Here is a 21,302-nt window from a genome sequence, read left to right on the forward strand (position 1 = left end):
AAAGGTACTTTTTTACTTTTTGTTTTTTTATTTGTTTTGGTCTTTTTTGAGACTATGTCTCACATAGCCCAGGTTGGCCTTGAAGTCACTGTGAGGCCAAGGATGACTTTGAACTCATAACTGTCTTGTCTGTACCTCCCACCCCCACCCCCCGCAAGTACTGGGATTACAGGTATGGGTCCCCATGTAGCTGGGGGGAAAATGTATATTTTTATACATACCTGTATTATTTCGTAAAGATGTGCTTCAACACTGCCCAAGGAAAGGGCGGGTCTCTCTGTACTTCCTCCATCTTGCATTAGCTCCAAAAAAATATTATTCCTCTCATCATCTTGACGTCTGGGAACCTCAATGCCAAAATGTATGAAAGGAAGTATTAAATTTCAGGCCAGGATTTCAGATGTAACTTCCAAATAAATACCTTCGTAAGGCATATTAATATATATTAATATATATTATGGTACCATGGGCATCGCTAATTATCAGTTTTATGCATGTTAGTCTTGTGACTTTCTAAGTTTATCATTCTACATATTCTAAGGTCAACAAAATCAGGACTTGTTTATGTCTAACATTAATTATGATCTTTTGAATCATCTACTGCCCAAATTGTCCTTTTAACTATACATTAAAAAGGTGCCCTCAACACTCTACTGAAGTCACGTATAAAGATGAAGTGTGATTCAGGTATATTAAGCAGAAGCAACAACGCTAGAGCTATCATAACGCTCGATTTCAAATTATCCTAACAGAGCCATAGTCACAAAGACAGCATGGCCCTAGAACAAAATAGGCCTCAATCAGTGGAATCAAATATAGGGCCCAGACAGAAGGCCACACAGCTACTTGATTTTCCACAAAAAATATACATTGGAGAAAAGACAGTTCGCCAAACAGTGCTGGAGAAAAATGAATACCTGTGTGCAGAAGAAATGCTCAACATTTTTAGCCCTCCGGGACTGCAAACCAAAACAACATGGATTCAATCTCACGCCACTTAGAAAAGCTCTCCTGCAGAAAAGCCCAGACTCGGGGGGATTCGGGCTAGGACCCTACTGGCGGGAATGCAGAAACCTGCCAACATGTTTGCTACCACCTGGTCCAGTTACACCAGTGCTGATATCAAAAAACCCAAGTCAGCACATCGCAGTTAGCCTCCACACCTGTGCTGATTGTGGCGCATCAGGCTAGGAGCCCAGGAACGGGCTTGAAAGGTTGTCAGAACTGAAGCTTTATTCAGTCACACAAGAATGAAACTGTGTTGTTTCCAGGAAAAAAAAAAAATATGGGACCGGAGATCACTGTTTTGATCACAGAATGCCAGGTTTACAAAGACCAGTGCTCTCTCATAACGGGAATTTAGGGGGAAAGAAAGGGGACACAAAAGTAAGAGGGGAGTTATTAGTGATTTAGAACGAGGAAAGGGGAAGGGACGGGAAGATGGATGAGGATAATGGAGAGGTTATTATGATCCACGCATGTTCTTCACGTGTATGAAAATGTCAGGGAAAGCCAGCCCTTTATGCAATTGATAGTCTAATAAAATAAATTAATTCAAAACTCTGTCTAGTTTGTTGTTCTTTTTGCATTCATTTGCTCATGTATGTATGTACGTACATACGTGTGTATGAATTTAGGCCAGGAGGAGCACATGTGCCCCAGTACACATGCAGAGGTTACAGGACAGCTTGTATGAGCCACTCTCTCTTTTAACCACGGGACACCCAGGAATCAAATTCCAGCCTTTAGGCTTGGTGCAAGTGCCTTTACTCTCTGGTCCCCACATTACTGTTTAAGAATTGAGGGCTAAAAATTATCTTTCCTAGGCGACACTTAATTAAAATAAAGTTTACCAAGACATTTGGAGCAGAGATGAAATCCTTTAGAATTTCCGTAAAACTCAACGTAATAGTTTTTTAAAGAAACAATTGGGCTAATTAATGAATCCTGTAGCTATAGAATAGAATTTGTTTGTGTGTGTGTGTGTGTGTGTCTGTCTGTCTGTCTGTCTCTGTGTGTGAAAGACAGAAGAAGCGGGAGGGAGGGAGGGAGGGAGGGAGGGGAGGGAGGGAGGGAGGGGAGGGAGGGAGGGGAGGGAGGGGAGGGAGGGAGGGGAGGGAGGGGAGGGAGGTGAGGGAGGGAAGGAGGGGAGGGAGGGAGGGAGGGAGGGGAGGGAGGGAGGGGAGGGAGATATTTGGGGTTGTTACAAAGACTGCAGTCTATTATGTGACAACAGTAGGGGCATCTAGATGAGGCGAAGATATGAGAGAAGAGAAAGGAATCAGAGAGTGAAAACAGGAAGGGTGGAGGAGCGTTGCACAGGAGAGAGGAGGGGCAAAGCGGTGAAGCCTTCTATGAACATTCTAGAGCCTCACGCAGCAGCACACCGGGGAAGAAGTGCACTGGGCCGGGCGGGGGGCAGGTGTTTCCACAGGCAACTGCAGGGGGGGCACGATGCTGCAGAACCCAGAATGAAAAAGCACAACTCTTAGGGTTTTGTTTTGATTTTCGAGACAGGGTTTCTCTGTAGTTTTTGGTGCCTGTCCTGGAACTAGCTCTTGCAGACCAGGCTGGCCTCAAACTCACAGAGATCCGCCTGCCTCTGCCTCCCGAGTGCTGGGATTAAAGGCGTGCGCCACCACCGCCCGGCCACTACTCTTACTTCTTGTCTGCCTTTTTTTTTTTTCCTCCCCAAAGATGCAAGTACTTTAGAACGCTTGAGACCTATAGCGACACATCATTCTACCAAGAAGAGAGTTTTCCCATTACCTGTACAGAAAAATACTTCACTTCGTCAAACCTGAGTACAAAATTCTTTTCGTTGGTGGTGGCTTTCAAGTTCCGGAGTTTCGTGCATTTCGTGACGTGATTTATACAGATACGAATGAACAGATTAACGTGTTGTTGTACAATGACTGAGAATAAAATATTTAGGAAACAAGTCCGGGAGCGGTTGATCAAACAACGCACTGTAAAATCTATTAGACAATCCGGGCCAAAATGTCAAACTCAAGCAAGTACAGAGAGAAGACAATCTCGGAGGATAATGAACAATGGGAAAAGCTTTCATAATTACGCCTTTGACTCTCGTTGCTAGGCACACTGTCATCAGGAGTGTTTATGCATCTCTACACACCTCTCCTTATTTTTATCCTTGCATTCTCGCAGTAATTGCTTTGCAATTTTTCTATATATTAATTTTAAGATGGCTAAGCATATATAATCTACAACTGGCATTATTTTCCAGATTTAAGGATATATAGAAGTTTTTTTAAAAAAAATATTTATTTATTTATTATGTATACAATATTCTGTCTGTGTGTATGCCTGCAGGCCAGAAGAGGGCACCAGACCTCATTACAGATGGTTGTGAGCCACCATGTGGTTGCTGGGAATTGAACTCAGGACCTTTGGAAGAGCAGCCAGTGCTCTTAACCTCTGAGCCATCTCTCCAGCCCCCATATAGAAGTTTTTAAAATCAATTAGTGTCTTTACATCCTGACCAAAGATCCCCCCCTCCCTCCTCTCCTCACATCTCCTTTCCCCCAATCCGCTCCTCCTCCCGTTCAGAAAGGAGGAGACCTCCCTTGGGTATCAAGCAAGCAAGGCGTAGCAAGTTGCAGCAAAATGAAGCGCCTCCCCTTGTATTAAGGCTGGGCGAGGCCCTCCAGCATGAGAAACAGGCTCCCAAGAGCCAGTCAAGGTGTCGGGGGCAAATAAGAAAATAAACTAAGAATAACTGAATCTTAAGATAGAATTCGCAGCAAAGTGGTCTACTCTAATTCTCTTCGTTAGCGAATGAGTCTCCATCCTGACGGTACTAAGGTCTACTCTAATTCTCTTCGTTAGTGAATGAGTCTCCATCCTGACGGTACTATGGTCTACTCTAATTCTCTTCGTTAGCGAATGAGTCTCCATCCTGACGGTACTATGGTCTACTCTAATTCCCTTCGTTAGCGAATGAGTCTCCATCCTGACGGTACTATGGTCTACTCTAATTCTCTTCGTTAGTGAATGAGTCTCCATCCTGATGGTACTATGGTCTACTCTAATTCTCTTCGTTAGCGAATGAGTCTCCATCCTGACGGTACTATGGTCTACTCTAATTCTCTTCGTTAGCGAATGAGTCTCCATCCTGACGGTACTATGGTCTACTCTAATTCTCTTCGTTAGCGAATGAGTCTCCATCCTGACGGTACTATGGTCTACTCTAATTCTCTTCGTTAGCGAATGAGTCTCCATCCTGACGGTACTATGGTCTACTCTAATTCTCTTCGTTAGCGAATGAGTCTCCATCCTGACGGTACTATATTGCTTTCACTGTACTTTATGAGTTAAAAAAAAAAAATGCTTTCCAGATTTGAGTTTCTTCAAACATCTCTATAGAAAATTTTTTTTAAAAAAACTCCCTTTATACAAAAAAAAAAAAAAAGGAAAAGCAATGCCATAACAAGAGTGGTTTAAAAATAAGTGTAGAGGAATACGGTTGTCCACACCTCTAATTCCAACAGGGTTGAGAGTTCAAGGCCAGCCTGGGCTACGAAGAAAGACACACTCCCAAAGAACCAAAACAAGGCACAAATTTAAAGTAAACTCTTTTTAAGACGTTTGAGTAGACTTACTGCTTACATGTAAATTCGCATTATCTCTTAAGGGCATACCATGGTTCTCCTTTAGCTTACGTGGTGATTGAAGGAAATCACAGAGGGCCAAAAATTTTTGTGCTAAACTTCTACACTGAGAAATGGGATTTATTTTTGCTGTCCTTGAATCTGAACAGGCATTCATGACCATATTAACATAAGAGCAATGAATGCAACTGAAATTGGCATTAGGATGGATGACAGAGACTTCCATCCGAGAGTGAGATATGAGGGAGCATGAAGAACTATGGTAATCAAGGGTTTGTTATAAATGTGTAATATTCTGTAAACTCAAAAGGAGTTAAGGAGGAAGAGAGACCCATGAACAGAACGAGCATTTTTTTTTTTTGAGACCAAGTTTCTCTATAGCTTTGGGGCCTGTCCTGGAACTAGCTCTTGTAGACCAGGCTGGCCTTGAACTCACAGAGATCTGCCTGCCTCTGCCTCCGGAGTGCTGGGATTGAAGGCGTGCGCCACCACCGCCCAGCTCAGAACAAGCATTCTAAACCATCCCACCGGGCCAAGTCCACCCTGAAGGGCAGGGCATCCTTGTCCTTTTCAACTTCCAAACAGCAGCCAAAGCGAACACTTTGAAGAAGTACCACCTGGAGGGCGAACAGAGCGTTTGACAACCAAATGGTTAGTGTTTCAAGCTGCTCTGTTTCCAGGTAGTTAGTGACTGCAATAAGACACCAGAGCAGCAAGGCATGCTGACCGTGGTCTGCAGACCAAAAGGATACATCTGTGAGAAAACTGTCGACAACTCTTTATGTGAACAGCCAGGCAGCCGACCTGCAACAACCGGAACAAAACACAAAAGGCAAACACGTTTTTTAAAAGTTAATTTCTTGTGTTTCATGGTGAAGTTTTTAAATCTTTAAAACACAGTCGGGGGCTGGAGAAATGGCTCAGAGGGTAAGATCATTGCCTGCTCTTCCAAAGGTCCTGAGTTCAATTCCCAGCAACCACATGGTGGCTCACAACCATCTGTAATGAGGTCTGTTACCCTCTTCTAGCTTGAAGGCATACACACAGACAGAATATTGTATATATAATAAATAAATAAATATTTAAAAAAAAACACAGTCGGGTTGGGTTTCTCACATTAGAAGGACTCTGTTGTTTGTTCTTACTATAAGCGTGGTTTCGTGGGGCTGGAAAGATGGCTCGGTGATTAAGACTCAAAATCAGTTCCCAGCACCCACATCAGGTCACCATTTCCAAGGGATCTGATGTCCTCTCTTGGCCTCTATGGGCACCAGGCACACAGGTGGCACACACACACATACACACTTGACACACACACACACACACACACACAAATAGAAAAAGCTTTTTTTAAAATACTGCTTCTTCTTTACAATTTCCTATTACATCACTCTCTCTCCTGATTTTCTCCTTTCCCCACCCCACCTGTGTGTGTGTGTGTGTGTGTGTGTGTGTGTGTGTGTGTGTGTGTAGACACGTGCACAATGGTATGTGTGACGTCAGAGGACGGCTTGCAGAAGCTGGTCCCCTTCTCCCACCGTGAGGGTCCTGGAGTTCAAACGCAGGTCCTCAGCGTTACCAGGTGGCTCGTGCCTTTGCCCGTTTGCCATCTCACCACCCGAGCAAGGTGTGTGGCCCCCATGGAAACTATTGCTTCTGAGGTCGGCGAGGGGCACGGAGCATACAGGGGTCACGGGAGGATAAAAGGGTCAATTTTTAAACCATCGGCCAATCTGTAAATAAGTATAATCACTTGAGCTCAACAAAAACACTGGTTCACAGACTCCTCTTTCAGACAGACATGGGGCATTAGCAGATCTTAGGCGGGCCCCCCAATTAGTGTCTTGCAATTGTGTCAGATGCTGGACATTACTGGATCTTAGGTGGGTCTCAAACCAGTGTCTTACCATTATGTCAGGTGATTGGGGAGCCTTATGATAGAAAACATTACTTCTGTGAATTAGAATGTTTTCCATAATTTTGGTGAATATTTAGTGGTTTGATGACTCATATAAATAAAAATTCATGAGCATGCTTATCCTCGAGGACTATTTTCTTCACTTACTTTTCAATCACCAGATAATAATATCAACTGTGTTTCATATCAAATGAGAAATAATTTGTACGGGCTCGCTGAAGGTGACTCATACATACCACATCTCCAAACGGTACCAAATTTGGTGTTTCACTTGTTACTACCATTTCTTCACTCTGAGACCCTTGAAGAGTTTTTCTTAGCATCTGTAATGAAAATAAATTAATTTAACACTTTAGATGAAAAAGTAGAACATCACTGGATAAAATATTATTCCCACTGATATTTTACTGAGTGTCTAGTAAGTATTTGGTGCTCTAGGCACTGGATATAACTACGAACAAGAAACTCATTTCTATCTTCAATACTTTTATCACTAGATAAACAAATAAAGTGTACATAATTAACTATGGAATTTTCCAGTAAATCAGAAAAGAGGAGAAAAGCAAACATGCATATGAACAATGGTCCTTCAGTTAGTTAATGGACTGAACACACCGCAGGATATATTGAAACATTTATAAGATCACTACATCCAGTAGGGCAGTCACCCAAACTTCTATTCAAACGTAACTCTATAAAAATGAGAAACACAGATAAAACATAGGACACCTTAGAGAAGGGTCTCACAATTTCCAGATTTCCTCTAAGGAAAGAAAGAAAGTAAAAAATTTCAGCACAAACCTACGGGAACGGACATCAAGACAAGAAAAATCTTTAAGTGACGGTGAAAAACACTAGGGAGGAATAGGGACCATAGAAGATACAAAACCAAGGAGAAAGTCAACACTACAGACGTTCTGGCTGCGGATGGTACAGCACTGGGTAAGAGCCGAGCCCTGCAGGAGAAGGACCGGGTGTGACCTCCTCAGAGGAGGACCGCTTCTCAGGAAAAAAGACAGAGGAGGAGAGGGGTCCCCTGAATTTGTAACAGTAAGGAGAAAGAAAGATATTTTGTGGGGGGAGTTAAGGATAGCAGAACATCAAATAAGAACCACCAACCAGCCGGGCAGTGGCGGCGCACGCCTTTAATCCCAGCACTCGGGAGGCAGAGGCAGGAGAGGGGAGGAGGGGAGAGGAGAAGAGAGGAGGGAAAAGGAGAGGAGGGGAGGGAAGAGGAGAGAAGACGAGATTGAGGAGCAGGGGTGGGTTTGAGGTGGTGAATCTGGAAGAGAGGAGAGGTGGGGGGTAGAGGGAGGGAAAACTGCAGTTGGAACGTAACACATAAAAGAAGAATTTTTTAAAAAACAAAATAAAATTACTATCTCCAGGAAAAATTTAAACAATAAGAGGAAATCTATATATTTATAGAACCTACAGTGTGTCTGAAAAGACTGACTCACAGTGATCCACTCCCAAGACGCTTGAAAAGTTATTAGTCTCCACAAAGACACACTGGGCAGGTTAAAGCTACTAAATTGCTTATAAGAATAAGAAATAAAACTTGCTTCACAAGGCTAGAACATCAGTAATACAGGAAAGATAAAACAGAGACTAGTACCTAGTGTGTGTGTGTGTGTGTGTGTGTGTGTGTGTGTGTGTGTGTGGCGGGGGTGGGGGGACTGCTGAAGAGAACGGAAAGCAAGGACAAGTGTTATTCCCAGAGAACACTTTACAAATGTATCCTTTGAGAGCATGTCAGTGTTTTGTTGGCAAAATATAAAATTTGCAGCTCACTGTTAGAAGTATGAACGTTGTAACAAAATTAGCTATTTCCATTTATTTGTATTCTTTTCAATTCTCTCATCGATGTCTCATAGTAGTTAGTGTAGAGATATTTACATAGTTGCTTAGGCTAGCACTTTCAAAGCTGTGTTGAGCAGAAAGGCTTTTTTATCTCATTCCATCCCTAAGAAGAAAAGGTTTCGACTTTTTCCTTATTCAGTATGTTCGCTGTGGCCTTGTCATGTGTGGTCTTTATTGTGGTCACACGCAGTTCTTGTGTGTTGAGTTTCTTGAGATATTTTTAATCACGGATGGATGGCGAATTCTAAGTATAATATATATATATATATATATACATATATCACAGTTGGCTGGTGAATTATAAGTATGTATATATACATATCAAGATCTATATAGATATAGATCTATATATCTAATATATATAGAAATCTTGATATATATTATAAGTATCTATACATGCTTATATCAATATATATCAATGCCTCCATATCTTTCTGACTTCGCTAAAGAGCCACGTAAGAAGCAAGGGCTCCCATCCTCACTGCTGTAACAAGACAGTACCACCCTCCTGCACCCCTATAGCATCAAGGGACACCAACCACAAGGAGGACCTGGATTTCCATGCACACTCAATAACACTGGAGTCCTACACCCCTCCCTGCTGGGGTGGTGTCTGAGGAGGCCGTCTGAACTGTGGGATCACCCAGCAGTTGCGAGGCAACCTCTGGTGCAGAGTGTATTTTCCTGAGCCATGAATCAAGCAATCACAACAATCTGCCACACGTGGAAACTAAACAACATACTTCCAAAGAGCCCGTGCCGGAAGAAGGTAAAGTACCCGGGAAGAAGGGATGCCAGAGGGGACAGGGAAAGACTGCCTATTAAAAGTCAAACCCAAAAGGACAACTGTCTTTACCCCCACCTCTGCTGAACTGGAATCAATATGGCTTTGTTAAGCATTAACTTCCTGGTTTAGTATTAGATATTTTTCAAGAATTGCTCACTCAGCTCTTACAATATACAACAATTCAGCCAGGTGGTAGTGGTGCTCGTCTTTAACCCCAACACTCAGGAGGCAGAAGGTGAATATATGTACATAAAACAAAATCCTTAGCTGGGTATGGTGGCACGTCCATGTAATCCCAGCATTTGGGAGGCAGAGGCAAAAGGAACAAGAGTTTAACACTATGTAAAACTAGCCTCCGATACAGAGAAGGCTCAAGGCCAGCCTGGGCTAGGCAACACATTGTCACACACACACACACACACACACACACACACAGCATTTAACAATTACAATGGTTTTTCTACATTGATTTTTTTTATTCTACAATTTTATCAGTTCTAGCAAGTTTCTGATATAATTAAGAATTTTTTAATGTGTAACGCAAACAAAGAAAATTTCACTTTTCCATTTTATATTTGTTTTCTTATCTAATTAAGGTGGCTAGGATTTCCAGTCCATCCTGTCTTAAATACAAACGCTGAGAATCTTAAAAATGTTCTTAAAGTCAGGAGGAAACTTCCTATTTTTCACAGCTGAAACCTGCCATGGTTTTTTCATGCATGCAGTGAGCTTTGAAGACCTACTGTGTCTTTGTGCTCGTGGGGGTACCGTCCTCAGTCCCTAAGGTAGAAGAAACCTCATGCCACCCATGGCTGGTTGCGGAAAACACACTACACTCAAAATGAAGTATGCTTCTGCCTTTTAAAGAAGAAAGGAGATTCTGCCTGTTGCCTTACATGGGTCACTCTAGAGAATATTATTCTCAGTGAACTAGATGGACACGGAAAGACCAGACTTCTGCGACATCGTTTGTATGTGGAATCATAGAAATGTTAAGACTCTTACAAGTACAGACAAGACTGGAAGAGGCTGCGGGGGAGGCCAGATAGACGGGTGATGTGGGAGTGTCATATATCAATCTGTTGATTTCATTGGTTAAGCAATAAAGAAACTGCTTGGCCCTCATAGCTTAGAACATAGGTGGGAGGAGTAAACAGAACAGAATGCTGGGAGAAAGAAGCTGAGTCGAGGAGTCGCCATGATTCTCCCACTCCAGGCAGACGCAGGTTAAGATCATTCCTGGTAAGCCAGCTCGTGGGCTACACAGATTATAAGAAATGGGCTAGTCCAAGTGTGAGAGTTAGCCGAGAAAAGCCTAGATATAATGGGCCAAGCGGTGTTTAAAAGAATACAGTTTCTGTGTAATTATTTCAGGGCATAAGCTAGCCATGTGGGCGGCCGGGTGCTGGGGACACAGCCCAGCCGCTCCTATTACAACAGACGGGTGGGGAGAAGCTGGTTCAAGAGGATAGAGTTCCAGTTAGAGAAGCTGAGTATGTTTCTGTGATCTATTGAATAGCATGGGTAATGTGGTTCATAGTGACGTATTGCATATTTCAGAATTGCAATAAAGGATGCATGGGACCTAGGAATCGGGTACTGCCAATTTTTCTCCTTCAAGAACTAATAATAGGTATTAATAAACAATTGAAAAATTATCGACTATATCTGCAATCAGTTTGTTGTTGTTGCTCCTGACTCCTCTCTCTCTCTTTCTCTCTCTCTCTCTCTCTCTCTCTCTCTCTCTCTCTCACACACACACACACACACACACACACACACACGGTTGTCTGTGGTTTAACTGTAGTTTACAGTAACTACTTACAATTACCATACCATAAGATATGTCTAACCATGATATATTGTGCTTGTATTTAAGTGAAACCACCATGCTTTTTATTACATTTCTATCCCTTACTTTGGGAGTCTGTTTTGTTACGGTATGGTCTCCCTCTGCGGCCCAGGCTAATGTGAAGTTCACTGTGTAACCTAAGCAGTCGTCAAAACCACAGACATGCTCCTGCCTCAGCCTTCCAAATGCTGCAGGTACAGGCATGGACTCGGCGTCTATTCTGAATGCGAGCTTCAGTTGATAAGAGCTAATCTGGACCCTTTAAGACGCCTCCGCTACAGATTGGTGCTCAGTTCCTGACCGTGATTCTGCCTACCTCCATAGCTTGGCGCTTCCCTTCCTAGCTGAGCACAGCTCTCGTGAGCAGCAGCAGCAGCAGCAGCAGGAAAACGCGTATTTGCCGAATTCCTAATAGAATCTTGGGCAAGGGTTCTAAACACAGCACATAATGACTCGGATACGACCGGTAACTTCTGCCGAGCCTGGAGAGACTGTGATTTCGGGTAACTTTGAGAAGCCCCTTGTGGTTTTGACGGGAATGTCTGTACCGTTTCACATCCTCGACATTCCATTCTCTGGAGACGTGTCTTACCCACAGAGTTCTTTGGAAGCCCGCTAATCCATACAGTTACTTTTCCTAGAATGCGTTTACTTCCCAGTCTTGATTCAACCCCTGTTATCCTTAAGTTAATTGCTTCGTGATTTCCCTTACAATGGCACCACTCTGTGTCTGGCACCAGCCGGATTCCAGCTTGAAGAACTCTTGCCCTCAGATGGTAAATGTTGGTATTGAAGACACATGGGCGAAACATAACCACAGTTTAATCGCTACACAAAACTGCTTCCAAGAAGAGGAACCCTTGTCTTCACGGTACGTTAGAGGAAGAGTCAACTGCCCCGTTCAGACGAGTCTTCACTAGGCCAGCAAGTGGTGACTGAAAATGTGTTCTTTTCACATTCATTCTTTCCCCCAGCCAAGCTTCACAGCAATGACCTCCCTCTACCGTCTGAGGCTCTTTGTCTCTGTGAAACAAGGACCGGTACAGAAGCAAAACGTGACGGAAACCAGGTAGTATCCCCAGAGCCGCGGGAGAGAATACTACGACTCCCCGGTTCCTCATTGGCAAGGAAGTAGATGACCATTGGGAGTAGCTGACCATCCCCAGGATGACCTAGGCGGTCAGCGAGCATGCTGGTGCTTCATGGCTGCAACTGAGTTCAGAGGACTGCATTTGACAGCCGAGTGGGCCCAACAACTATGTGGTCTTATCTAGCAGAGTATCTATCTAGTCTGAATTTACAGATGGATAAGGAATGACAAAAAAATTATAGAAAAATTTAAGGTGGCAAATGTGGAGAAATATACTAAACTTTGGTTAAGAACAAGAGAGCAAATGAAAGGTGCAGAAACAGGAAGACCCCTGGTCCTTGCTGTCTGTCAGCCTAGCTCCAAGTTTAGTGAGAGGCTCTTTCTTTCTTTCTTTCTTTCTTTCCTTCCTTCCTTCCTTCTTCCTTCTTTCTTTCTTTCTTTCTTTCTAAAGGTAACGTATATACATTTTATTTCAAGAAAGACATAAGACAAACAGCATAAAGATGCCCAAGTGCCCTAAAGATAAATACATTTCAAAGATTCTCATTAAAATGTATCTGTAGTATTGTTCCTGCAAGCAAAATACTTTTTTTAAACAAAAAAAGTCTGTATTCTGAATTGCAAATGCTTTTGCTTTTTTTACATAGAAAATCTGCCATGATTATTTTTTTTAAGAATAAGGATTTTCCACAAAAGAGGCTTGCTCTCTGTGCTAGATTTTTAAACAGTTCAGTGACTTAATATGCTAACTACATACATAACAGATAAGAAAACACACAACCTGATGAAAAGTTAGAATCTTCATTAATAACACTGAAAACCAACGATTCATGCCTTTAAAATCAAAACTACAAAACGTAAATGTTTTCCTGAAAAGATTTCCTTATTTTAAAGATTCATTTAAAAATGAAGCGGCATGTAATCTGTACAAGAAGTCGTACAAGGGGCTGGAGAGGTGGCTCAGTGGTTAAGAGCATTGCCTGCTCTTCCAAAGGTTCTGAGTTCAATTCCCAGCAACCACATGGTGGCTCACAACCGTCTGTAATGAGGTCTGGTGCCCTCTTCTGGCCGGCAGACATACACACAGACAAAATATTGTATACATAATAAATAAACAAATATTAAAAAAAAGAAGTCGTACAAGAAGACAGGTAACATACATGAAAAATAACTGACATACTCCTCAATGATCAGCTGTCCACCTTTAATTTCCAATACTGTACTTTCTTTCTTTTTTTCTTGGAGTGTGGCTAGTGGTTTTTATTCTTAACTTCCTGAAGTGACATCCAAGGCCCAAACCTGAACAGGCTGTGGAACGGGCTGTGTAAGTTTTAGATCTTGGTAAAGATTCCTTAAACTGACATGTGTTCATGTGTTCCTGGAGTGGCGGAACACATGACACCAATGACATCATTAATGCCTAGCACTGTAACAGAATCCTGTGGTCACAAACCTCATGGGTTCCGGGCTTCTTCCAATACTGTACTTTCTTAACAAGCATATAAGATATCAAACTTCTCTTTAGAGATGACATCCTTTCCACAAAACCAGTCTGAGCCTGCAGCCTGGTAATGAAGTTGAGAGGCAAAAAAAAAAAAAAAAATGCTTACAAATTCTACCTTCCACAAAAGCCCCCTGAAAAGGGGTTTACATGGCGCACGTCTTTAATCCCAGCACTCGGGAGGCAGAGGCAGGCGGATCTCTGTGAGTTCAAGACCAGCCTGGTCTACAAGAGCTAGTTCCAGGACAGGCCCCAAAGCTACAGAGAAACCTTGTCTCGAAAAACAAAAACCAACCAAACAAACAAAATATTAGCCTTTAGGGTCTAGTATGTTCAGTAACTTGTCTGCATACACCTTCTTAGAAGCTGTAAAAAGAGTGATCTCATACATCTGAGACATTCGTCCAAGGAATTCCCTGAAGAATGGTCTTAATCTCACATAGACCATAGTCTGATTTCTGGACAGCTGACCCAAAGTTTGTTGATTTTTACCGATGCTCAGAAAGCCAGTGACTGGCTCAAGTCTTAATGGTGAATACAGTTCAAAAAAATCAGATGCCCCTGGAGAGGCTCTTTCTTAAGGGTGAGAACAATGTACCCAACGTCCTCCACGTGTGTCCACACACACACATATGTCTGCCTACACCGCACACACATAAACATATACACAAAGACGTCGATGACAAATTAAAAGCCAGCTGTGAGATAAACTGGCATGAGAATTGGACTTTCAGAACATGCTTCTCAAACACAGTGACGGTTTGGTTTCGTACTCACAAAAAAATAGTTAAACCTATCAGAAATGTTCTCTCCTCCCTTAGTTCCTTTGTTCGGTCATCCATCCCTTCCCTTCTTCACCCACAGCCTAGTACCCGCTAGATGATAAGTCCTCTGTCACTGTGCCTCTGTCATAGTTTTACTTCTTATTTTGAGACAGGGCTCCTCAGGTTGCCCAGTGTGGCCTTGGATTCACCCGGTAGCCAGACGTGCCTTGACTACACGAAGGTACTGCCTCTGCTTCCAGAGTAGCCAGGCTTAGAGGCCGATGCCACCAAGACTGACCGTTTATCATCTAAAATAACCGGAGTTTGCAAATTTAGAAATTTGCCATACATACCCATCGTATAAATGTATAACCAACATTGCCTGCAGATGCTCATGTTTTCTACTGGTAAGGGTGCAATCAAAGATATTTAGAATTACTCCTATTCTGGCACAATTAGATCCTTGTAATTAATATCATTACTATTTTGCTCTCCTAAAGTGGTATTTCTGAGTTGTAATGCTGCCATATCCCATATTCCACGCGTGTCTCATAGATCTGAGTCAAAACATTGGGCTGAATTCAAGGCGCCATTGAGATCACCCTCACTCAGAAGGCTGCAGGGAAATCCTGTTCTTGCCCCTTCAGACTCCTTGTCTGCATCACTCCTATCTCTGCCTCCGTGTTCTGCCTTTTCCTCCTCTGAGCAGGTCCGATCTTCCTCTAAATCTCTCCCATGAGGGCATTTGCTTGCTTCCAGGGCCAGGTCTGATTGTCAGGATAAGAGTCTAACTTGCATCACACCTGCAAACGTTGTTTTGCAGTGTAAGGTAATTGCCACAGCTCTAAACAATGCTCTTCCAACATAAACACTTCTGATGAACTGAAAGGATCGTTCAGACGACCCAAGTGTCCTCTTGTGATAGAGATATGCGCAAGAACGACCACAGCTACCTAGCCAGCACACCCGTACCAAAGGAGTCTACCAAACTGTTGTCTAAGTCTGGAAAAGATCTGTTCCCTCAACTGCACAACCGTCAGCATAGGTCTATAAAAAGCACACACGCTCTTCTTCCTCTCCTCTTTCTCTCTCTGCATCTCTCTCTTTTCTCTCTTTCTGCATCTCTAGCTCTCCTCTCTTTCTCTCTCTCTCTTTCTCTCTGCATCTCTCTTCCCTCCTTATCTTTCTCTCTCTCCTTCTCTCTCTATCTCTATCTCTTTCTCTCTCTCTTTCTCTTCCTACAAGGCTACCCTGTGCTCCCTTTCTCTCTCCCCTGCCCCTCCCCTTCCCTGCACACACACATACACAAATCTGAAAACATGACACCACCAAAGAGCAATTTCCTAATAAGCAACCTCCTAATTTAGCAATATCCTAATAGGAAATGGAGATCTATAAACTTCTGAGATGGCAATTCTGAATTGAGGATGCCCAGGAAGCCAAAGAACACAGTTCAACAAAAATCAGAACAGCAAGACACAAAAATTTGGAGCTTAACACAGAGATACAATTAAAACAGCAAAACCTTCGAAAGCTGATTGATGCAATCAATCAATATAATAGAGGGTGTCAACAGCGGACTTGATCAAGCAGAGGGGAAAAAACATGTGAGCTCCAAGAAAATGATTTGAAACTATCCAGTTACATAGTTTTCTAATGAAGGCAAATGTACAGGAAGAAGTCGTAATCTCCTAACATTATAACAGTGGCATATAAATCACCTACCTCTGATATAAATGATGGGGATAGGAGGAGGGACTGGGAGGGGAGGATGAGGGAGGCTGAGGCCAGGAGATAAAAGAAATAGATAAATTTTTAAAAAGTACCATTATGATAATTTGTCAATGGACACACAGATAGTTATATGTAAATGGTATCAGCAAATCAAAATGGGCAGGAGAGTAAAAGAGTCATTTTGTCATCCAAGTTGTTATAAACTTAGACTACAGCTGTAGAAGTTTTGTGTAAGCCTTGTAGGAACCACAAAGCCAGGAGCTGTAGTGGGGACACGAAAGAGAAAGAGAGAGAGAGAGAGAGAGAGACTTTGGCCTAACAGAAAACTGCCCAATCAGAAAGACAGAGATAAGGAACTAAGACATCCAAAGATTAGCGAACAAGACGGCAACAATATGCACTTATAAATTACTACTTTTTGTGTCAATAGATTCATTTGCCAATTAAAGGCAGAGACAACTCAAATGGCTAAAACGAAAGAAGCTGAGCACAACGGTAGACCCCTGTCATGGCAGCCTCGGGAGGCTGAGGCAGGAAGACAGGCCCGTGCTACACAGTCAGACCCCTGTCATGGCAGCCTTGGGAGGCTGAGGCAGGAAGATGGGCCCGTGCTACACAGGCAGACCCCTGCCATGGCAGCCTTGGGAGGCTGAGGCAGGAAGACAGGCCCGTGCTACACAGGCAGACCCCTGTCATGGCAGCCTCAGGAGGCTGAGGAGGGAAGACAGGCCCATGCTACACAGGCAGACCCCTGCCATGGCAGCCTCGGGAGGCTGAGGAGGGAAGACAGGCCCATGCTACACAGGCAGACCCCTGTCATGGCAGCCTCAGGAGGCTGAGGCAGGAAGATGGGCCCGTGCTACACAGGCAGACCCTATTACACATGGAAAGGACAAATGCGATGATTACATAATAATCAAAGGATCAAGTTGTCAGGACGGTTATGATAAGTGTAATTATATATCCATCTAAGATCAGAGTACATAACAATATTGCTGTACCTGAAGAGACAAATGGCAGTAAAATACGACTGGGGTTCAATTCTCTTTCCATTTTTTTTTCAGTGCTGGGGCTTCAACCTAGGGCCTTGCACATGGTAGGAGTCTTAGGGTTACTATCGCTGTGATGAGACATCATGACCAAAAGGAAGCTGGGGAGGACAGGGCCTATTTGGTTTATACTTCCACGTCACTGCTCATTACTGAAGGAAGTCGGGACAGGAACAACACAGGCTCCTGGAGGCAGGAACAGCACAGGTCCCGGAGGCAGGAACTGCTGCAGAAGCCATGGAGGGGTTTGCTTACTGACTTGCTCACCATAGCTTGCTCAGACTGCTTCCTTACAGAACCTAGGACCACCAGCCCAGGGCTGGCACCACCCACCATGGGGTAGGCCGTCCCACATCCATCACTCTTGTGGAATATTAATTTAAGATATATTTCATTTGTTTATGCTGTGGAACATTTGTTTGATGATGCAAAGGTGGGTTTCATTCTTTTATGTTGCCTTTGTGTGACTCTGTGAGGCTGTGTTACTTTGCCGTCTAAAACACCTCATTGGTCTAATAAAGAACTGCCAATAGGAAAGGAGGGGAAAAGATAGTGGGGCTGTCAGGCAGAGAGAATAAATAGGAGGAGAAATCTGCGAGGAGAAGACAGAGCAGGAGAAGAAGGAGGAGGACATCAGGGGCCAGCCTCCCAGCTACACGGCAAGCCATGGAGTAAGAAGTAAAGAAGGGAAAAGAGAAGGAGAGAAAGATAAAAACCCCAGAGGCAAAAGATAGATGGAATAATTTAAGAAAATTTGGCTAGAAACAAGTCAAGCTAAGGCCGGGCATTCATAAGAAAAAAATAAGTCTCTGGGCTGGAGAGATGGCTCAGTGGTTAAGAGCACTGCCTGCTCTTCCAGAGGTCCTGAGTTCAATTTCCGGCAACCACATGGTGGCTCACAACCATCTGTAAAGAGGTCTGGTGCCCTCTTCTGGCATGCAGGCATACATGTAGGCAGAATATTGTATACATAATTAATTATATTAAAAAATTAATTAATTAAAAAAATAAGTCCCTGTGTGATGTATTTAGTGGTGCCCCCACAAAGAGCCAAAGGAGTTTAAAAAAAATCTATAAATCACTGATTAAGAAAACACCCTAAAGACTTTCTTACAGTTAGATCTTATGGAAGCATTTTCCCAGCCGGGGTTCTGTCCTCTCCGATAATTCCAGCATGCCTCAAGCTGACTTAAAAATAGCCAGCACAGGGCTAGGGGAGATGGCTCAGTGGTTAGGAGGCCTGGCTGCTCTTCCAGAGGACTCAGGTTCAATTCCCAGCACCCACACGTCAGCTCACAACGGTCTGTAATCTCAGTTCCAGGGGATCCAACACCTTCATACAGGCATGCATGCAAAAACACCAATGCCCATGAAATTAAAATAAATAGTTGAAAAAACAACAGGTAAGTATACTACCATTGATTTACATCCCCACAAGTACCCCACAACAGGTAAGTGTACTACCATTGATTTACATCCCCACAAGTACCCCACAACAGGTAAGTGTACTACTACCATTGAGCCACATCCCCACAAATACCCTACTTTTAACAATGAACAGGTTTTCCAGGCATAAAATCAACGAGAAAGCATCAGATTCGAAGCTACCTTTCAGACCTGGTGAGGCTGACAGACGACAACACACAGAGCATCCCACCCGACGGCCACAGAACACAGGCTCTCTCTGGGGCACACTGAGCGTTCTTCAGGACGGATGCTGTGAGGTCAACAAACGTCTTGTACTGTGTAGCGGCGTAAGCGAATGCAGACAGAGTGTAAAAATATATATAGTTTTAATGTAGAAATAGACTTACAGAACCACCGTTCCCGCGGAGACCAGGAAAGCAGAAGAGACAGCTCGGAGCACGCTCGCCAAATTTATAGGCAGACATTAGCCCGAGGCGAACACGCCCCCTAAGGGGCGGGACTTATCCCTACAGTACTGTCTCAGGTATCTTTTCTGGCCACAGTGGTGTGAAATTAGAAGTCAGCAAGAAGAAGCCGGGAGGATTCACACGCGTGAGGAAATGACACAGAAACAGCCGGGCAAGCCACAGGTGAAAGAAAGGAAAAGGGGAATTCGGAAATACTCCAGGCAAGCAAGACTGGTTCTGCAACATCCAGAATGCTGCAAAAGACCAGAGGAAGAGACAGAAAGGGCCTATGCCAAGAAAGGGAGATCTCAATTAAGTTAACTATAACTCAGTGAAGGAAGTAACCCTAACAAGGTAAGGAACAAAAAGAAACATCAACATTAGAGCGCAGAAAAGCAGTTCTACTAATTAACAAAGAGTCAATGCAGCCAAAAAGCACACCAAGCACTCAGAGGACTATTTTTTAATTTAAAAATGTATTTATTTATCCTGTGTATACGGGTGTTCTGTATGCATACATGTCTTCGCGTCACATGTATGCATGGTGCCCAGGGAGGCCAGAAGAGGGTGTTCGATCCCCTGGGACTGGAGGTACAGATGGCTGTGAGCTGTCCGTATGGGTGTTAGGGAGCCAAACCTGGGTTTTCTGGGACAGCTGCCAGGGTGCTCTTTCCTGTAGAGCCATTTCTCCAGAGCTACTATCTAATTTTGATAGTTATCACAGAGGAGTACTTGTAAGAGGAGTAAATATATAATATATAGCATATATATTATATATGTATGTATATATAGCCTATATATTAAATAAGTTTGGGGAATCCAAAGCACGAAAGAACACAAATGTCAGCCGGGCAGTGGTGGCGCACGCCTTTAATCCCAGCACTTGGGAGGCAGAGGCAGGTGGATCTCTGTGAGTTCGAGACCAGCCTGGTCTACAGAGCGAGTTCCAGGACAGGCTCCAAACCTACAAGAGAAACCCTGTCTCAAAAAAAAAAAACAAAAACAAAACAAAAAAACCCACAAATGTGATAGGAAAATTAATTTGAGCCTTTGAAGTAATATGAGCGGCGGGGCTGCGTTCCCAGCACCCCGGCCTCCCGCCTGCTCGGCTAGCTTATGCCCCGAAATAATTACACGGACACTGTATTCTTTTAATCACTGCTTGGCCCATTCTCTTCTAGGCTAATTCTCACATATTAATTTAGCCCATTTCTAATCATCTGTGTATGGCACCCCAAGGTGCGCTTACCAGGAAGATTCTAGCCTATGTCCATCCTGGGTCAGAGCTTCATCCTGGGAGCGGGGCATGGCGTCTCTCTCAGGCGTCTGCTCCGGAGAGCAGAGCTGTGGAGTCTCTGAGCTCACTTCCTCTTCCTCCCAGCATTTTGTTCTGTTTACTCCTCCCACCTATCCTCTAACCAATAAAATGGGCCAGGGCAGTGCCTTTATTAGCCAATGGCCTTCCTCCATCAAGCCTTCAATGCTTTCTCAAAAGCTTTTAGAGGGGCCTAAACAAAGAGAGGGCTCTAGCCTCCCCCAACACCACTCCCGCTCTCACTCCGTTTCCGGAACCTTCCACACTTAATGACTCCACAGAAACCTCGTGATTGCTTGGCCCATCTCAATGCTCTTTCCTCCACCCCAACCTCTTTTCATTCTCCAAGTTTTCATTCAGAAGCTACCTACTCAGAGGCGCTTTCTCTTGCTACGCTCCCCGAAGCACCGTCCGTCCCACCTACTCAGAGGCGCTTTCTCTTGCTACGCTCCTCGAAGCACCGTCCATCCCTTCTCCACCACAATTCCTGGCATCACCCTCTCTGTTTCCTTTAGAATGGAAAGCTATCTGTAACTGTCAGCGCATACAGGAAGGGAATGACTTTCCCTCCGCCATGTCGTCTGCATTTAGGCCAGAGCTTGGCCTTTATTTCAAATAACAGACGTAATAGATGGAAATCAGTGGTTGTTTAGTAGAATACTAGATTCCAGCATATGAGAAGTAAGGATTGGCCATGATGAAGACAAGGCCCAGGGTGAGGAACTGTCGCGATCTGTTGAAAGGAATTGAAGAGGTTCAAGGGAACTAGGACTGTAACTTGGGGTCGTTCTTCACATTTTGTTCAGTCTTAAGACAGATTTTCACTATACTGCCCAGGCTATGTCTGAAATTCAAATCCTGACGTCTTAGTCTCTGAATGCAGGAACAACAGTGTGTGCCATCAAACCAGGAGGGCAATATACA

The 21,302-nt window shown here is 43.7% G+C and overlaps 1 protein-coding gene across 1 annotated transcript in view; it reads right to left on the reverse strand.

The window, feature by feature from the left end:
- The window catches only part of LOC121459054 (C2 calcium-dependent domain-containing protein 6-like), a 36,325-nt gene that overhangs the window by 11,650 nt on the left and 3,373 nt on the right, over positions 1-21,302 (reverse strand). The window contains exons 2-5 of the mRNA XM_041668564.1: positions 6,786-6,872; positions 5,384-5,435; positions 2,770-2,915; positions 222-347 (exon numbers count right to left, since the gene is read on the reverse strand). Of these exons, the coding sequence (XP_041524498.1) occupies positions 222-347; positions 2,770-2,915; positions 5,384-5,435; positions 6,786-6,872 (411 nt within the window). The remainder of the gene's footprint in view (positions 1-221; positions 348-2,769; positions 2,916-5,383; positions 5,436-6,785; positions 6,873-21,302) is intronic.

Source organism: Microtus oregoni, unplaced genomic scaffold (assembly GCF_018167655.1).
Source record: "Microtus oregoni isolate MIOR12 unplaced genomic scaffold, Mior012 000018F_ref0000195, whole genome shotgun sequence".
Lineage (NCBI taxonomy): Eukaryota > Metazoa > Chordata > Mammalia > Rodentia > Cricetidae > Microtus > Microtus oregoni.